Source organism: Camelus bactrianus, chromosome 4 (assembly GCF_048773025.1).
Source record: "Camelus bactrianus isolate YW-2024 breed Bactrian camel chromosome 4, ASM4877302v1, whole genome shotgun sequence".
NCBI classification, from domain to species: domain Eukaryota; kingdom Metazoa; phylum Chordata; class Mammalia; order Artiodactyla; family Camelidae; genus Camelus; species Camelus bactrianus.
Genome location: NC_133542.1, coordinates 30,638,966 through 30,659,087, shown reverse-complemented (window position 1 = coordinate 30,659,087; position 20,122 = coordinate 30,638,966). Strand labels below are relative to the sequence as shown.

The following is a 20,122-nucleotide window of genomic DNA, read 5'->3' as shown; positions in this document are numbered from 1 at the left end:
GTAGGATATACTAATTTATACTAGACACTAATAACTCAAGAATAAATGTAGTAATCTCTAGCATAACCACTAAAGGAATAAAGATGTATAACTAACCAAGTTGATTGGAATGATAAAAAATACTTGATTAAGCCAAAAAAGATGCAGTAAGAGGGAAAAGAGGAGCATAAAACAGGTAGGAAAAGTATTAAGTTTATAGAACCCAAATATATTAGTAATTGCATTAACATAAATGAATTAAATTGTAATGTAAAAAGTATGATTTTTTTTCCAGACTGAAAATAAAATCAAAGCCAACTGTTTCCTGCATACAAGAGACATACTTTAAATAAGGACACAGATGTTTTTAAAAGTATGGAAAATTAAATATTATGAAAACACTAATTAAGATTAAGTTGGTATAATTATACCAATGTTAGAAAAGACTTTTAGATAGGAAACATTACAAAAGATTGAGTGATATTCCATAAAAATAAAAGTGTCCTCTTAACCTTTCTTTAAGAGTCTGTAAGGCTGAGTACACGTAATGACTCTTTCTCTAGCCTGGCATCTTCTAAAGATGTGTCAGTTCCTGCATACTCCTTTATGACAGTGTTAAACTTGTCAACTATCTGGGATTATTCTAAATTTGTGCAGCCAGTTTTTCTGCAAGCTGCATTTCATGTCTTACGTAAAGTTTCCTTCTAACAGATTGAGTAAGTTTGAATATAAATAAGAAACTCACCAATAATCAGATGACATATGGATACACGACTGTCTCCCACTGGAGGCTATGGAAAGTGAGTTGTGGACTCAAGTCATTGGATAGCAGTTCTACCACCATCTCACTCAGCTTCCCAAGGATCATCCCAAAGCCAAACTTCACAGAAGATTGATCGTAGCCCTCCATAGTACTGATCCACCATAGAGCTCTGCCAAGTAACCACGTAGCCACTAGACACAGCAAGCCTCAGGGAACACCCCAACATTCTACCCGGAACCCAACCAGCACTGGGCAATCTGGGTTTGGCAGTTATATTGTTGGTGGTGGAGGGGAGAGGGTGATTTGTAAATAAAACATACTTCTCTCAAGAAAAGAAGGTATGGAAAATTTTTTTCATGAAAACACTAATTAAAATAAAGGTGGTATAATGATACTTGTAATTAGGAAAGACTTTTATAAAGGAATTTGTACTAAAAATTAAGGGTGCTATTTCATAAAAAATGTGTCAATATATCACAAAATTATATATTTCAAAGTTGTATGTGCCTAATAATACAGATTTGAAATATGTAAAGCAAAAATTGACAGCACTAAAAGAATAAATAGATAAATCCATAGTTACAATAGGAGATTTTTAACTTACACATCTTAGTAACTTAAAGAGTAATCAAGGAAAAAAATTAGTAAATATATAGAAGATCTGGATAACCTGATTAACAAACTTAATATAATTAGCATATGTAAAACACAGAACCAAACAATGGCAGAATATTTTTAATTTTCAAGACATAGGGAACATTTACTAAAGTTGACTATATAGTAGGCCTAAAGACATTTCAAATGTTAAAATCATTCAGAATGTTTTATGAATTCAGCAGAACTGAGCCAGAAAATAACAAAACAGATATCTAGTGAATTCGTCCAAAGACATAATGAGGGGGAAAAAAAGGAACAAATCTTAAATAAATTCTTCCTGGGAAGGAAAAAGAATGCATACTTCTTAGCCAAGTCCTGAAGCCTGTAAAACCTTTATACCAAAACCTGACAAGGGCATTATAAGAAAGTAAAATAATATGCTTGTATGGCTATTGAACATAGAAGCAAAATGAATTTTTTTAATTAGCAAATTTAACACAGAAAAAAAACATAAAAAGGATAACACATCATGACCAAGTTGGGCTTATTCCAAGAATGCAAGTATTAATATTTAAAATCTAATTACCATAATTCACCACATTGACAGGAAAAGAGGACAAAATCATACAATTATCTCTACAGATGTGAAAAAAAAAGCATTTGATATAATTCAACACCCATTTACTAAGAAAACACTTAGGTAACTAAAAGGAACTCTCATAATCTTATAAAGAATAGCTCTACATCTTATTTAAGGTGAAATAGTGAAAGCTTTTCTACCAAGCATGTGAAGAAGGCATGGATCTGTTATCACTACATCTGTTCAATGTTCTACCCAATACAAGAAAGAGAAGGCGAGGAAACGAAAGGACAAAATTGTTATTATTTACAGATAACATGTTTGTATATATGGAGAATCAAAAATAATATATAATTATTAGAATCAAATGAATTTAGGAAGATTGCTGGAAAGAAGATTAATACAACAAAAGCGATCATGTTTTAGATATCATTTACAAACAACTGGAAAATAGAATTTTTAAAAAGGTACAATTTACAAATAGTAAAAACCTAGTGAAAGATGCCCAAGACTTCTACACAGAAAACTATAAAATATTATTTAGAAAAACTAATGAAGACATAAGTAAATGAAGGAATATACCAAGTTCATGTATTAAAAGATTAAAAATCCAAGAACCTAGTATATTGTAAAGATGCCAGTTCTTCTCCACACTGATCTAAAGATTAAAAAGAAAATCCCCCAATTTTTTTCTTTGTACATTCACAAACTGTCTAAACTTTATAAGGAAATCCAAAGGATCATTAATAGGCAAGATAATCTTAAAGAACTAAAAGAGGACTTACAAGATCAAATATCCAAGCTCACTATAAAGCTACAATAATTAGAACAGATTGGGGATTGGTGGAAAGACAGACAAATAGATCAGCAGAACTAAATAGGAAGTCCAGAAAGAGGTCCACACATGTACATGTACACATACAAAAGTGACACTGCAGTGCAGTGCAGAAAGGATGATCTTTTCAATGAATGCTCCTGGATTAACTGGCTACCCATGTACAGAAAAATGGATCTTGACCTCTATCCCACAACAGAGTAATGAATTCCAGATGGATTTTAGATCAAACGAGAGAAATAAAACAATATGCCCCAAGAACATCATATATAATATCTTCATGCCCCTGGGGTATACAACCATTTCTTAAACAAAATCCTAAATACACCAAATTTAACAAAAAGTTTGATAGAGTGAACTATGTTAAAATTTTAAAATTCAGGAAATCAGAAGAAATCATTAAGAGAGTAAAAAGGCAAGCCACAATGAGAAAAGATATTTGAAATACATCTATTCATCAATGGCTCATAGTAAGAAAAAATAAAATGGACAACCTAACAGAAAAGTGAGCAAAGACTTGAACAGACACTTCACAAAAGAGATTTCCAAATGCCCATTAAATATATGAAAAGGTGCTCATTCTCATTAGTCATTGGGGAAATGAAAATTAAAGCTACAGTGATATACCATTACATGCCCACTAATGGTCAAAATTAAAGTTTTAGAAAATTTGACAACTCTATCATAGGTCTGGAAACACACTCTGGCACCTTCAAATTTGTATGCAAGTAAGTTTATCAGAGAATGTTCTTGGAAACAACATCTATGAGGTGTGAGGTAAGCAGGAATGGGGACGAGGGGGAAATCCTGCAACAGAGGCCTCAGTTATTTTGGCAAGGAGCACTCAAGTCGGGATGGCCCTTGGAAATTGCCTGTATCTCACCATCACCACCATTACTACCTCCAGCAGAAGCAGCACCACCATCACCACCACCAGCACCACCAGCATAATATGTAGATGATCCTAGTACTAGCTAGCTTAGGCAGATAGAACTTTCTGTTCAAGTATTAGAACAAAGTGTACATTCAATCTTGTGCCAGCTCACAAGAGCTGACTGTTTAATCCTCAGGAATATCTATGAGCTGGTTGTGAAACAATTTCATTTTTAAAAATAAAATTATACAAATGTGAAACTAAATAAATTATATCAAAAAACAAAGGTAATAAATGCTCAAAATAATTTATTTTTATAGCCTTTTACTATTATTTATGCCCTTGAATTTATTTATGTATGTTCTGTCCATAGGGTAGCAACACTCATAATGGTGTATTACTATGTGTCTCTTTCTAAGAACATCACATTCTGTGATTTCATGTTGGCAGCTTAAAATTGGCCATGGTGGAAATATTTCACCATGGAATTCAGCAAATGTTAAAAAATCAGAGCTTTTTTTTTTTCCCCTGAAGAGCTTATTGGTAAACATTTAGAAACATACTACTGAGTGAGGTCAATGCTATCCCTGTGGTATTATTTCTAATAGCAAAATACTGTAAACAAACCAAATGTCTATCAGTAGGGAGCTTGTTAAATAAACCATGGGTTTATACACACAGTCTAGTATTCCATAGCAGTTCAAAGGAATGAGGAAGATTTCTTTATAATAAGAACAACACAAAGAAGTATTGAATAGAAAAAGGAATGAGGAAGATCTCTGTATGGTAACATTGAGCTAGCACCAGGATAAATGAAAAAAAAGCAAGGCAAAGAACAAGGCTTGTAAAATGTCACTTTTGTGTAATAAAGGGAAGGAGAATATGACTATAAATATTTGTTTCGGTTTCCTAAAAAGAAGCAACTGAAGGATAAACCAAATAGTAAGAGATATCTGCTAATTATTAAATATGGTGGGAGGGAGGGGAGTAAATGAAGAGAGGAGATGGAGATTAAAATGAGAATTCTCTGACTGTGCTGTTTTATAGTTTTGACTGAACTATGTAAATATTTTACGTACTTTAAAAATAGTTCATTTTTTAAAAACAAATTTCTAAAATTTGAAAACAAATGGAAACCTATGATCTTAATTGCATTATCAGATTGATGGCATAACCACAGAAGGAAAATAATTATTTTGAGTGCCATCTTTCAAGTTTTGTATTCAGGTAGAATTCACATAACACACAGTTAACCATCTTTAAGTGTACATACAGTTCAGTGGCATTTAGTGCGATCACAATGTTGTGCTGCTTTATCATTTTTGACTCTTAGGTCATTTTCCTTGGAATTCTACCAGTGGATTCTTTTTTTTCTTCTAGTTTTACTGAGATATAATTGGTATACAGCACTGTATAAGGTGTACAGCATCATGATTTGACTTACATATATCATGAAATTATTACTATAATAAGTTTAGTGAACATCCATCATCTCATACAGACATGACATTAAAGAAATTGAAAAAAATTTTTTCCTTATGCTGAGAATTCTTAGAATTTATTCTCTTAACAACCTTTACATATAACATACAGCAGTGTTAATTATATTACATCCCTAGGACTTACTTATCTTATAACTAGAAGTTTGTAGCTTTCATTACCTTCATCCAATTCCTTCTCCCCCCACCCCTGGTAACCACAAATCGATTCTCCTTTTGTGTGAGTTTGTTTGTTTGTTTGTTTTTGAAGTACGATTGACCTGCAACACTAGGTTAGTTCCTGGTACTGCATAGTGATTCAATATTTCTATACATTTCAAAATGACTACCATGATAAGTATAGTTGTCATCTGTGACCAAAGAGATTACATAATTACTGAATATATTCCCCACACTGTACATTTCATACCTGTGACTCATTTATTTTATAACTGAAAGTTTGTACCTCTTAATCTCCCTCACCTATTTCTCTCATCCACCCCTCCCCCATCCCAGGCAACCAACCACCTGTTTGTTCTCTGTATCTAAGACTCTGTCTCTGTTTAATTATGTTTGTCAAGTGACTTTTAAGCACAGAAATTTGACCATATATCCCTTGTGGTATATATCCTGGTGATAAAAGAACCACAAAGAAATCTTAAACTGCATTCAGTGGTCTAATTATTAAAAGTAATATTGATACTTAAAAAAAAACTACTATATATACATTACAGGATTAGGAAATATATACTTCAATAAATGTCTTGAAGAATGATTTTTTTCAAACTAAAGAGAAAATCAATATGAGTAAAATCAAAGAAGTTTAACCAAAACTCTGTAATCTTAAATTTAAACTGATTCACACCCATTAGAATACCTAATATTAAAACAACAAGTATTGGTGAGGATGTGGAGAAATTGGAACCCTTGTGCATTGCTGATTGGAATGCAAAATGGTGCAGCCAATGTAAAACACATGGAAGTTCCTCAAAATATTAAACATAGAATTACCATCTGATCCAGTAATTCTGCTTCCAAGTATATACACAAAAGAAGTGAAAGCAGGGACTCAAAGAGATATTTATACACCCATTTTATGTTCCACAGTCCAGTGAATTTTTACATACTGAGTCAATCTTTAGCGAATCCACTTTACTAGACAGTTAAGTTGTTTCCAGCTCAGTTGGGATGAACAGCCCTTTAGTTTCTTTTTGGTATAAATTTCCAGAGGTAGAATGGTTGAGTTTAAGAATACAAACACTTGTGATGGAAGGTGTTACAAATTGCCTAATGATCCTTAGAAAAGTCATAGCATTTTCTAGGTCCACCAGCAGTGTGTGACACTGCCCATTTCTCCATACCACCTCTAAGTTTATAATTTACAATGTTAAAATTATAAATTTAAAATATTTTATGTTTATGTTAAAATATCTTTGTTCAGCCAGTAAACGAATCTTGGTTTAAATTTTCACTTCTTTAAGTACTAGTGAGATTGAAATTTTTTTTCATGTTTCAAATATGTATTGACCATTTGCATTTATTACTTTAAACGATATATTCAGATGTGAACATTGAGGTTCAGGAGATTAAATGACTTGTTCAAGAACATACAGCTTCTGTGAAGCAGACAACTTTTTTTTTTTTGTAATCTAAAATGAAATGAAATTGTTCTTCAGTTTCTCAGAGTCACCAATAAAGCCTATGGGACAAAGTTCTGTTGAACCCAAGAGTTCAAGGATATTTAACTAACATGTCTCTTCAGCAAAATCACCTTTATAAAATATTGCTTGGAGAATTATTGTGAAGATTTAATGGCGTATGGTTCTTTTACTCTTTGGAATTTATAATTTTAAGAGAAATCTGAATCAAGATTGGAAGATAAAGAGAAGACTGCTAAAAAGGGTATCTAAATATGCTGACATCATCTGTTATAACATCTATCGGTCATGAACGGCTGCACAGCTGTAGATGCTAAAGGAGACTCTGGTACCCATGACCTCTTTCTCCCCATTACCACACCATGAGGACAAAGCATCCAACTGCACATGTTTTATGATGGTAGAATGCAACCAGCATACTATTTTAGGAAATGCTCAGAAGCTGATGCCTTACTTTTTGATTCTAAATGCCCTTTTTCATTTCTATCCTAATTAATATATAAGGCCAGGCTGTTACCTGCTGGTTTAACTTTGTGTGGCAAAGTCAAAGTCTCCTTTCTTTAGTAACTAACAAGAGAGTCCATGAGTTAACAATTGAAAGGAAGGAAGGAAGGAGGGAAGGAAGGATGGAAAGAAGGAAAGAAGGAAGGAAGGAAGAAAAAAAGAAAATAAAGGAAAAGAAAAGAAGAAAGAAAGAGGAAACAGAAGGAAGGAAGGGAAGGAAAGAAGGAAAAAGCAAGCAAGCAAGCACACTGGCAAAATGTAACCTAGTAAAAACTGGACAAAGGTGTATTTCAACAGAATGAAGGAATTTGAGGGACCTGGCAAATGGGAGATGTTAACATCTACTGGAGGGGGTAAAATCCTAGCAATTCTCTCTGCTTGGCTTTAAGGTCTTATCCCAGGAGAGTGATGTTTTTGTTCCAGGAGCTAAGTGGTCAAGATCCCCTCAGACAAAGTTTATATATAAGGGAAATGCCTCTTAATTCTTGTCCAGTTTATGATCATTTGTGTCCATGACTATCACAGGCTAAGAAAGTAAAAAAGAATAGAACTTAAGCACTAGGGATCTCCAATCTCCCCTTCTCCCTAAAGTGATGCTTCCTAAACATACATTTCTAGTCTTAGGCAGAGAAATCATATAGAATTATTAAGTTTCAGTAGCAGCAATGTTGAGAGAATTCGAGAGTTCAACCACTGCCCCATAAAATGTATGCAGTTTCTACTTGAGCACAGCACTATAAGTCACCATAGTGTCACCTAGATGTGGACAGACAGATTCTTGAAGATCTTGCATAAAGTAAAATTCACATAACTCAAGAAGAATTTTCCCATAACAATTCTGTATTTGTTCTTCATATAAGAGGTAGTGGTTTAATGTAGAGTCTGTGCATTTAGCTCGAGCCTGACCAACTAGTTCAATCCTTGATCCTTCTCTAACTAATGGAGGGAATTTAAGCAAATTACTTAACCTCTTTTTTGCCTCAGATTCCTCAGCTGTAAAATGAAGACAATGATAATATGTAATATCTCATTTGATTCCTCCAACAGCCCCATGAAGTAACAATAGTCCTTACTTCATTAAGTTGCTATGAGGACCAAAGGAGTAACTATGTATAAAGTAATTACAAAGGTGTCTGGCAAATGTTAAGTGCACTATAAGTGTTTGCTTATTAATTATCTTTCGTTACCAGTTAAAATGGAACTGCCATGTAGCAATAGCATAAACACAGTTTATAATTCACTTTGCCCACCTGCTTTGAACTTTTGAGACTCCTGACTTCTGTCTTTAATTTAGATTTTAATTATTTCAAAATAAGTGTATATATTTAGACTTTATTCATATTTTTATATTGCACTATTTTAAACTTGCATAATTTAAATAAGCATAAAATGAATATGTACTGTATGAGCTTTATGTGTGAAAGTGCAATAGATTTAGGGTCCACTGATTGCAATTCTAAAGGGCAAAAACTATTGATCAATAGAGAAGGGTTCTTGTGGGTGTGAGGTGGCTCAGGGTGTGTTTAGAAGAGGCAGGCAACAAGAGAGAGGAAGTAAGAAGGGAAATAAGCAGATGCCTGCCCAAGTAAAACTCATAATGACACTTGTTGTGTGCCATGCACATACATTCTTGTATTCAATTCTTACAATACCTTTATGAGATAAATATTATTAATGTCCCCATTTTACAGATGTAGAAACTGAGACAAAAAATTTAAGCAACTTGCCCAAGGTCACCCAGCAGGTAAGTGGTGGTGCTAGGATTTAAATCTAAATATCCTACTCCCAAAACCCAGGTCTGTCTTATTACACCTCAAAAAATTGTGATGTACAAAATTTATCTTAGGTTCTTCCACTTTTCTCTCCCTTGAGGGCCTGTTTATTTCTTAAATACAGCCCTATCCACAACTGTAATGGGTGTGGGTATGCTTATGGTAAACACTGTTGAAACTACAGAAAGATAGAAAGCAAAAAGATTCAAACATGGTATTATCACCCAAAGATGACCACTGTTAAAATTTTATGTATTTCCTTCTAGACGTTTTTATAAGTGCATGGCTTTGTTTCATATGTTTGTTTTACATAGTTGTGACCACACTATATATACGATTTTAATCTCATTTTCCCTCATATTATGACACGTGCTATCCCATGCTATTAGAAATTTCATAAACTTCCTTTAGATAGTCTGCATAATGTGTAGTTGCACGGCAGTTCCATAATACAGTTACCATTTTTTTCATGTTGGACATCTGAGTATTTCCAGCTTTTTTACTGTGGGATGGTTATCTTTGTCCCCTCTTTCTTGATAGTTTCCCTTTTGACATTTCTTCAAATGTTCCTCAGGCACACAATGACCTTGGTATTCCTTTATCTTTCCTTCTCTCAAAATTTGTTTTCTGGAAAGGAGTTGATAAACTCATTCATACTAAAGTGTACATGGTTCATAAAGCTTAATTTATTATCACTTCAAGGATTCTTGTATCAATTTAAGCCAAAGGAATGAAGTTCTAATTGTGGGCTTTTAGTTATCAGAAAATCTAGCTGAGATTTCCTGCACTCTCCCCAATAGGAGTCGACTCCACAATAGCAAAAAGATACAAGGCTTACTTAATGTTAGTAAGAAAGCTGGTAAGAAGGCAGACTACAGCTGCGGAGGTGGTGGTGTGGTAAAGGGAAGGAAAAAGTTTTGTATAAGTGAGGGTGAAAAAAAACGGGTAGAAAAATGGAAGAAAATTAGAAAATTCACTTAGCACTTACCCAGTTTCTCCAACTCTCCTGTGTTTGCCTTTCTGAGGCGTTTCGCCTTAGGGGGTGGGCCCGCCCACCTTCTCATCAGAACAGCTTGGTTGGGTTCTCAGTCCTAATTATTCTGCCAAGTCTCACAACTTTGGGGCCTTTGGCGGCCACGGAGCCAGTCGCAGGGAGCGGAAGTGGAGTTCTAACAGGGCCCATTTCAAACTCTGGATACACAGACAATTTAGTTGGAGCTTCACCTCCCTTGCCTCAAAGAGGAGAGTTAGTTAATAATACCTGTGGGGGGAGGGGGGTTAGAGGCCTCGTGTTAAAGTTTAGAAAGTCCTGTTCTGTCCCCCAGCACTCTTTCTTTTTTCCTGGAGGTTTCAGGCTTTCTAGGCTACTGGCAAATGCTAGGCTGCAGTGGAGAAGCAAAGGGGACCCAAGACAGAACTCAGCTTCCCCCCAACTCTTCACCACTCCAGAGCCGCACTAGCAATGGCCGGTGAGTAGAAAGGGGGGAGGGTGAGGGTGTGCAGGATGAAGTCCTAGCCAAAGGGGCCAGTGACTCCGCCCCTCTGGATTAGGGAGAACAGGGAACCCTAAATCCGAAAACCTTGCCTGACCAAAAACAAAACAAAACAAAACAAAACAAAACAAAACAGAACAGAACAAAACAAAAAAACAAACGCGAGAGGCTCCACACTACGGCGAGGGCGGGGCTCAGTAGTCCCAGAGTAACTCCAGGTTCCAGCCACAGTGCCGGAGGCCCTCCCACGCCTGCCGCACAGGGACCCCGGGCACACCAAGCACGCACCCACCTCCTGCCTCCCTCGGCTCGCCGCTCCTCCCTCTTTCCTCGCTGGTTGGCCCGGGCGCCGCAGAGCGCGGCGGCGGCGGGAGGAGTCGGGCGCGCCCGCCACGCACAGCCACAGAGCTAGCGCGGGAGGCAGGCGCGGCGCGCGGTCTCAGGTGGCGGTAGCGGCGGTGACAGCAGCGGCGGTGACAGCAGCAGTGGCGACAGCGGCGGTTGCAGCAGCCAGCGCACACCCTCTCCCCAGCGCGGCCGCATCCCTCCTCCACTGCGCCGCGGAGCCTCCCGCGGTCCCCGGGTACCCCGGCCCCCGCGCGCGCGCGCGCGCGCGCGGCCGAACCCCACGCACAATAGCGGCCGCCTCTGCTGTGGTTCCGAGCTCCGACGTCCGCCATGGGGAAGCCGGCGAGGAAGGGATGCGACTGGAAGAGATTCCTGAGGAATAACTGGCTGCTGCTCTCCACCGTTGCCGCGGTGGTGTTAGGTGAGCGGCGTGGTGGGTGGGCGACGCGCGCACCCTCACGCACTGGGCATGGCGCTGGCGCACCCGGTGCCCGGGTCCCTCGGCGCCCCCTGGACCTCGAACACCACGCGGGGGCTTTCTCTGGAGGGTGTTGATTTCTGTGTGCGAAGAACAGAGCTCCTCAGGGACTCCCATTTGGGTGCTCGGCGAGTTGCGGGTTCCGGCTTTACCCAAAACGACCAAAGGGGCTTGCAAGGGGTACAGGGAAGCACATAGCTCTCGGTTCTTCCCGTATGGAAGCAAATGCGGTTTAATTTTTTAAATCCTATCTGCTCCCCCCGCCCTTTTTCTTCAACCACGCGTTGTCAGACAGTCGTGTTGTTGGACAGAGATTGAAGGTGGATGATGGTTCGCAGTTGGACTGCCTTAACCTCGGGGGTGACCAGGCCCCCGGGGGGAGTGAGGGTGTAGATGTTACAGTCTGTCGCTCACCCTGGGCAGTGGCTGGAAAGGTGCCTTCTTACGCGGAGAGCCGCTGCCCGCAGTGAGGCACGGAAAACCTGCCAGTTTCGTGCTCAAATTCAGGGGTGTGCAGTTATAGCCCACAGGAAGTCAAGAAGATAGCTTTCAGATTTCTCCCTTTCCCACTCTGCAAATCTACCGAAGTAGCCTCCCTGAGCTTCCTTGCTCTCCACATTGCTTTTCTATTGAAAGTAATTTTTAAGTCATTTTTGCTTGGTTTTAAACAAGGTGTGTTGACGTGATTTATTCCTGACAGATCAAAGGACTAGGTGGATGTATGAGCCGTTGCTCAGCGGTATGAGTTGTTCCCACATAGACTCGGAATTTCTGCCAGGTTGTATTTTACAACTTGGGCCCTGGGATGCTCCTCTTTGGGGTTGGAGCCAAGTCTTCTCCTTGCCTCTATGAGCTGGTAGGGATGGAGACTCCCAGCAGGTGAGGCTCCTTTGAAGTCCCCATGTTCTATTTGGAAACTGAAGCTCAGGGGGGAGGGCAACCTGGGCCACTCCCAACCTCTTGCACCTTTCTTTCCAGCTGGTGCTTCTGAAAATCAGAATATTTGGTGTTGCCAGCTCCTCCTCTTGATGCCTTCCCTGCCAAAAAACAAAACAAAACAAAACAAAACAAAACAAAACAAAAAAACTATGGAAGTTAATGGAATCCTCAAGTCCTGATCCTTGTGCAAAGTCAAGTCAGGTTTCTAGTAAATAAATAACATCTTGGAATTACCTTAACAGAAGCCATTTGTGGGAGGAAAAGAGAGCAGGGGAGCAAGTCTTGACTGCTTAACTCTTTCCCCCAAGAGCTGAGTGATTTGGGGTGTCTTTTAGAGACGGGTTATCCAGCTCCATCACATTTTAAATAACAGATGTCTCAAAGAGAGTAATTTGATTTCCCTGTAGCCAAATAGATGAGATGGACTTTGTTAGCCTAGCAAGAAGAGTCCAGAATTACTTGTTAAATCCCATTTTAAGGATGATTTTGGGTAGACTGGTATTTCCCTTCTAATTCCCTGTGGAAGTGGAATGATCCTGCCTTTTCAGCTGTTGGGTTTTCCAGAGATAATGCACCTGTTAACCAAGTGTCACACACCGGTTTACCGATTTTACTGGAGGCTGTTTTGGAAAAGATTCTGAACAGCTGTTCCCTGGTCTTTGGAACCTGTTGCATAAATATGTCTTCAGGGTCAAGGGGAATAACATGTGTATTCTGTAGACATGGCTTTTGGTGTCAGATGGTCAATTTCCTTCAATTTTAGTGTCGGTCAGCCCCAGGAGCTTGATTCAGATGCTTTGCTCCAGAAAGGAAAAACAAGGTATAAAAATTCTAAGTGCCACACATTTGCCCATCCAGGAACAACATAGGGCAGTCCCTGAATGTTTCAGCTCCTGGTCTGAGAATTGTTAAGCCTAGGCTAACCACAATGTTCCTGTCACTGTCACTTCCCAGGGTCCTGCTCTTTTCCTTCTTCTTCAGAGCCCTGGGCCTGAGTGCAAAAATCCTACCTCTGTGTAGCCTGTGCTAACTCGTTCTGGCTTAAACCCAGAAGTGAAATTCCAGCCAACTTATAACAGTGACGCTAAGCCCATCCATAAGCCCTTTAGGTCATGATAGTGAGTTTATTTTTATAACAGTCCTAACTGATAGAGAAAATCACAAGTGCTCTCATGCAGCCTTCTTTCTGAGCCTTTTGGCATGTGGATCTTAAGGAAGAAAGAACTGTTAAATGTATTAACTACCCTGACAGAATGTCATTTTCTGATTATAGCCATTGAGATTTTGGTCCCTGCTATAATTCAGCAACCCTGACACTTTAAAATATTTTGATTTTTGAAGGGAGGGGCAAAGATTTTTACCACCCAGCTTAAAGCCTCTGATTTTTCAAGACATCATGTGAGGGGAAATGAAATTAAGTCATCTTTATTTGGTGTAAAAGTTAGTTCTTTTCATGGAAAAGGAGTGCTAAAAGCTAAATATTTCCTCATATTCTTATTCATGAGATAAAGGGATTGAATAGTTACGTGACTATCTTTGTTAATTTCTGTGAAACCTTACAAGGTCTTGGATTTTCAGATAAGAAGCCCTCACTAAAATGTGATTAGAAACAATTTTCATTGCATTCATTACAGTTCTTATAGGCTTTTCCTCTGCTTCTGTCACATAGTATGAGCACAGAGCCTGGAAGCAGGAGTCCTAGATTTGAATTCTGATACTACCACCTCTACCATTTAGACAAAATCTCTGATTCTCTGGAATCCTCAATTTCCCCATCTGGAAAATAGGGATATAGGGCATTACCTCATTCATATTGGGGTTGATTAATATAATGTGAAAATACCTAGTTGTGTGACTGGCATATAATAAGCGCTCAATAAATGTTATTTTAAGGTGATTTGAATAATTTGATTATGAGGAAATTACTATTTTCTTAATGATAAAAGGTCTCTCTTTTACTTGGTGTTCAGCCTAGAAAACAGAGTCCAGATGATTCAAGTGTTTGGATGACATATTCTATCTTGGCGAATACCAGCCTCTAGAGCACTTGTCCTTTTTTTAAAAGGATATGAAAAGGATTGATCGTTTTGGTTGGTGATCCATAGCCTGATTTCACTTAACAGGCAGAAATTCTGAAGGGAGAATTTTTGTGTTTTAAGTGGGAATTCTGTCCAAGCAGAATCTCTGCGTATGAGAATTCTGTGTCAGAGGATTGTAATTGAAGTCACCCAACGATGGTAATATCGTATATAATGTTGGTAAGACACCCGTGGAACGCTCACCCCATTCATGACAGGAAGCCTGATCTTTCTGTCCAGGCAGATTGTGCTTTGTTTCAGTCATTTGAAAAATCTGATTTCCAGCTGATAGATTTTCAGGAAAAGAAATAGCTGTTGTTATTTATACTACAGAGCTGGCCTGCTTATTCATTCTGAATAACTTTTTCTTCAGAGCACCCTAGGAAGCAGTCATTTATAGATTCAGATTCCATTGTCTCAAGTCGAGAACAGTTCCTTCGTGTTCTTAGTGATACTCTCACCCCACCCAGCCTCACGCCTCCTAGGCTGGAACTCCTGTAACATGTATCTGGAGGGGCTAAGTTGAGTCGAGGCGTATGCTCTCTTGCTCTGTGAAGCTCCTGAGGACAGGGGGCTGCTGCAGCTCAGGCTGGTTCCAGGCCCAGCACCTTCACGGAGCCTTGCGAACCACGAAGTTCAGAATGTGTTTTGTTTTTGATGAAACTCATTTGCTCTGGCATGTCCTAGGCCGGGTAGTGCTGGACCTTTGATCAGCTCAGCTTTGGAATACCTCTGCAGTAACGATGCTTAAATCATTCACTTATTCTACAAATATATATTGAGTGCCTACTCTGTGCCAGGGACTGTTCTGGAGCCAGGGCAACACAACAGTGAATAAAAACCTTGTCCTCGTGGAACTATGTTCAAGTGGAGAGAGGGAGACAGTAAACAGGGTAAATCAGTAAAGTACAACATAGAGGATAGCAGTTGGTTAGAGTGTTCTAGAGGACATAATGCAGGGCAGGGCCGGGAGATTGCAGGTGTAAACGGGTGATAGGGAAGGCCCTGCTGAGAAGGTGACAATTGAACTGAGACTGGAAAGAGGTGAAAGAACACATGCACAGGTATCTGGGGAGATGCTGGCATGTTAGAGGAAGCACATGGAGGTGGGGAAGGGAAGTGAGGGGAGAGGCGGGAGGCCAGGAGTGGGGACAGCAGTAGGATAGTGTGAGCTCTTATAAGGACTTTGACTTTTACTGGGAGTTGGGAAACCATTAAAAGGTTTTGTGCAGAGCAGTGACATGGTCTGATTGTCCTTTAATCTGCCCTCCCTGGCTGCTCTTTTGAACATAGACAGCAGAGACATGGGTGGAAGCAGAGAGACCCGTTTAGGAGGCCAGTGACATTAACCTGCTACGTATTTTACTTATTACACCTTTCTAATCTCATTTCCATCATGGCTAGTGAAATCTTAGGAAATGCTTATAGAACAATCAATGAAAAACTTTTGCAGCTATGAAGTAGGCATTATTGTTGTGCCATTATGTATGAGAAACCAAACTCAGAACAGTGCAGGACTTGCAGAATCAATCAGATAATAACTGGCAATACTGGGTCTTCCTGTACCTTTCCTTCCCCTCCTTCAGACTGCTTTCCTACGTCTTGCTCCCCATCTCCCTGTCCTGTATGGCCCTTGCCAAACCTCCTGGGAGCAATGGTGGTCTGGCTGTGTGCTGTGTCGTGGTAGGGAATGAGGGTTCTATAGTGTGCACTTTGGGCTGTCATTGCCCCTTTCTGCCCTGAGACTGAGAAGGGACAGACACACACCTCCACAGGACTCTCATCATTGCAGTGTGTACCTCAGAGGAATACTGCTCCTGTGGGATTTGCCAGATTGATTAGCCAGGCTGATCTCCACTCTAGGCTCAGACCCACCCTTTATCTCTGTCCATGAGGCTGCCCTGCTATTCTTTCCACCTTCAAAGTCTGCCCTTCCTACTTTCAAACTAAGTGGCTTGGTGTGACTGGCACAGAGGGTGTGATTGAGGGACTTGGGAAAACAGAAAAAGCAAGACTGCCAAGGAGGTCAGGGCCAGATCCGAGAGGACCTGGATTGCCATGCTTATGAGTTCGGGTATGGTCCTGAGGATTAAGCTGGGCATGATATAATCAGAGCTGTGCTTAGAGAAGATCATTGAGGCAGATGGATGTGGAAAATGGATCCAAGGAGGGCAATCTTGCAAGTGGGCCGAACACTCAGGGGATTACGGTCAAGGTCCAGGTAGAGAGAGAGAGCAGCAGTGGAAGAGGACAGGAAAAGACAGCTCTGTGAGGTGTTCAGCAGGTTAACCTGGTGGGGCTTGACTGGGTATGGCCCTCGGGAGAAGTGGGTAACTTGGAAAAGAACTTTTGTGCTCTCCCACTGTATAGAACCAATATCTACTTGGTATTTATTACTCGGTAGTTAGAATATATTCTGACTTTCTGCCTTCTCCTCTGACCTATGAACCCTTGGGGGAAGGAATTCTGTGTTACCCCTCTCCATACCTGTCACAATGCCTGGTGGGTTCAGTACATTTGTTGAATTGTTGAGTCATTTATGATCCAAAGAGATAATAAGCAGTTATCCTTGTCTATTGAATAAGTAAATAAGCCCTAAGCTAAGCTTAAATTCCAACATACATTCTTCTCTGCCTATTTTAGCCTCCTCTGATTTGCATCAGTAAGACAGATTAACACTTAATTTACATATATTTGTCAAGCAGGTTAAACTTCTCTTTCTCAAAACTAGAGTATAGACCCCTAGAGGGCAAAAGCATTCCTATTACCCATAGCAGGCACTGGAAAATGAAAGGAGACCTGAAAGTAATGGGACTTTTATCTTAAATGCTATGTAAGAAAGTGTATCTTATTAAGATGGCGGGAGGTTTGACTTCTAGTAGACCTTGAGCTTCATTATACGCTCATTGTAGCATATCAGCGTGATCAATAACATGCCCGCAGGCACCATGACAGTCCTAAGGCTAACTACAGAAGGTCAAAGAGTGGGTGGTGGCCCAATTCCTGGGAATCCCAGCCCTTTCCCCAGGGTGGTTAGAATGGTCCCACCTGTAGGCTTGTGAAGCTACCGAGACCATGAAAACTGGCAACACCTCGCCTGGCTGCCCTTTTTAGCTCCCTCCCCTTCTGTCTGTGGGGTGTGTACCTACTTTTACTTTAATCTGAGCACCCAACTCCCACACCTCTTTCCTTGCCTTACACTCTATGCAGTATGTATCTCTAAATAAATCTACCTTTACTCAAAAAAAATAAAGTATATCTGATACTTAGACTCTCTGGATCTTTGTTTCTAATCAAAGGGAAGTGAGGTTTGGATTAGCTGGAAGAACAAAGAGATTTCATTCATGTGCCAACTCCCTTTATAGGCAGTGGACTGTCTGATGTGATATTTGTTGAGAAAGAATTGGAAACAGAAGTTCAGAAATTGATTACTGATGTCTGCCAAGGGCTTAAGATCAGGAAATTGTGGCATGTGTGCTACATACTTGTTCACCCTGGGTCAGAAACTCTCTCAAGTTTTTTCTAGGTTTAAGGTCCCTTAGCTCTATAATTGTATAGTCATTCCTCAGTTTATTGCTACAAGCCAGAGGAACTCTTCCACAGGGAACTAATGGTCATTATTGGAGGATAAAATGACCTTAATGTTGAATCAGTCATTCTATATCTGTGACTTGGGGTATAATAATGTAAATTGTGGGTGGGACTGTTACCAGGATAATGTTCTATGTCAGCCTTTGATTATTCATTACAGCAGTAGTACAAGGTCTAATACACTTACGTTTCTATCTGTGTGTGTGTGTGTGTGTGTGTATCTTGCATATACCTGCTTAATTAAGTACCTTAGAAAAAAGATCCTTTAGCTGAGTTGGCCCCAGTTTCACATATTGAAGAATTAGGGAAACAGTTTTGGACTTTGAGTGCTTGATGCTTTCATTTTTGAAACCAAATCAAAACCCACCACAGTGGGGGAATCACTGAAAATACTCTGATTTTTGGTTGATCAAGCTTACCCATCTGTCAAAAATTTGAGCAGCAAGAATAAGAAATAAAGGAAGCTTCAAATGAAGACACAAGATGTAGAAAATTATGTGCCAAATTTGTACTTAGTGGAGTTCCTTATAGTAGTTCTGATGGGTTAAAAACCCTGGGTTGGTCAGACAAGGTATAAATAAATAGGATGGAATTAACTCTTGGAGAGCATAGGCATGCTCATGTGAGCACTCACTTCTAAAGAGAGAAAGCTTTCCACATTAATTACTTGTGAGAAATTGTGATTACCTTTAACAGAGCTGAGACTGAAAATAGCCGTCCTGCAGGGAGTCTGTGACACGCTGGCCTGGTGCCAGGGAGCTCTGTTCGCCTGAGAACTGCGGATCCCCCCCGTGTTTATGTCTCTGGACATGTGGGGTCACGTATACTGTGGGGTCTAGAGCACTCTCGAAGGAAAATGAACTCATTTGAGATGACATTGAGTGGCCCACTTAAACTCCCCTGCAGCAGTGTCTGTTAAAGTAGCAAGTGTTTTCAGTGGCCTTCCCTATTTTGAATGTTAAACATACATTTAATAGAACACAATATTGGAGACAGTTACTATTAAGCCAATAATTCACTCTGGAGCTATAGTTGAGCACGACGAATAGATTTAGAAGGAGCTAATTCATTATACTTGCTGAGGAGACAGCTCTACACTGCAACAAAGAGTGCTCTGTTGTAATTAGTACACTCCACAGTAACACCTCTGTTAATGGAAAGGAAGTGTTTCGATGACTCACTCGTTGCCAGAAATGTTACTACCCTACGTTTGAAAAATATCTGCTGACTGCCTGTTCCATTACCAGAGGTAGAATATTTCCTTTCCAGCAAATACTCCTGTGCTTTCCGGGATGGACAGACCTTGTCCCATCTCACAGACACTTCATGCTGTGTGTCCTCGGTGATTCCTCTCCCAGGCCCAGCCCCAGCTGTGTGAGCCCTGGGCAGTGGTCCCCACTCCCCCAGCACAGGCAGGGCATTGTGCTTCGTTCTCTACCACGAGACCCAGAACCAGCACAGAGGAGACCAGTCCCTCCCCACTCAGGCTAAGGTCTTTGTTCTCAGGGCCCTTCTTGGTCACTTAGTCCCTAATTGTGTCCACAGGCAGGACAGTGGTCACAGCAGATCTCCAGTGTGTCCAGGAAGGGTCCTGATCCGAGCATCATGTGACTCTGCTAGGTCTGCATTATTGAAGCAAAGTGATGGCCTTTGGAATTGGAACTTTGTCCAGAAATGGTCTCAGCGAGGGTCTGCATTGAGTGTTTATTCTTATGGCTGCCCTAAGACAACGATTTGGGCCCGGTGCTCTTGGGGTTAAAACTACCCTTACTCAACTAAGGAGGAAACCCTTAGATGAGAATGCTCAAAAAAAATAAATTATTTTTCTTTCACTGTTCTGTTGCTTGAGAGTTATCTGGTTACCTATAATTCCGTAAAGAATTAAGTCTAAAAAAAAGCACCATCACCAGAAATGCCTAACCACAGAAAGCCTGATTTCTAAGCATCTTCCAATTACTGGAAAATAAACTGATTCTGTTCCATTTCTGTGGCTATTTTATGTACTTAATTGTTTTCTGAGCCGCTTAAGCACTTCACAGGTTTCATATAGTACTCCCCAAAGCATGAGGCAGTGAGGGAGACACATTTTCTCCTTTGAAATTTTCTTTTTCTTGTGGTTAACCAAGCCTAATAGCTAATATTTACTGACGGCTTG

The 20,122-nt window shown here is 39.9% G+C and overlaps 1 protein-coding gene and 1 long non-coding RNA gene across 3 annotated transcripts in view; one reads left to right on the top strand and one right to left on the bottom strand.

The window, feature by feature from the left end:
• The first annotated feature begins 10,292 nt into the window (after positions 1 to 10,292).
• SLC1A1 (solute carrier family 1 member 1) overlaps positions 10,293 to 20,122 on the top strand; it is a 60,245-nt gene continuing 50,415 nt past the window's right edge. The window contains exon 1 of one of the 2 annotated variants that reach the window (XM_074361625.1): positions 10,293 to 10,509. In XM_074361625.1, coding sequence (XP_074217726.1) covers positions 10,503 to 10,509 — 7 coding nt within the window. In that variant the 5' untranslated portion in view covers positions 10,293 to 10,502. Of the gene's footprint in view, positions 10,510 to 10,636; positions 11,303 to 20,122 lie in introns of those variants that run through there. The other variant, XM_010967888.3, reaches the window with a different exon arrangement.
• LOC123612118 (uncharacterized) overlaps positions 11,332 to 20,122 on the bottom strand; it is a 68,187-nt gene continuing 59,396 nt past the window's right edge. The window contains exon 3 of the long non-coding RNA XR_006719288.2: positions 11,332 to 12,396. This is a non-coding gene — a long non-coding RNA (uncharacterized LOC123612118). The remainder of the gene's footprint in view (positions 12,397 to 20,122) is intronic.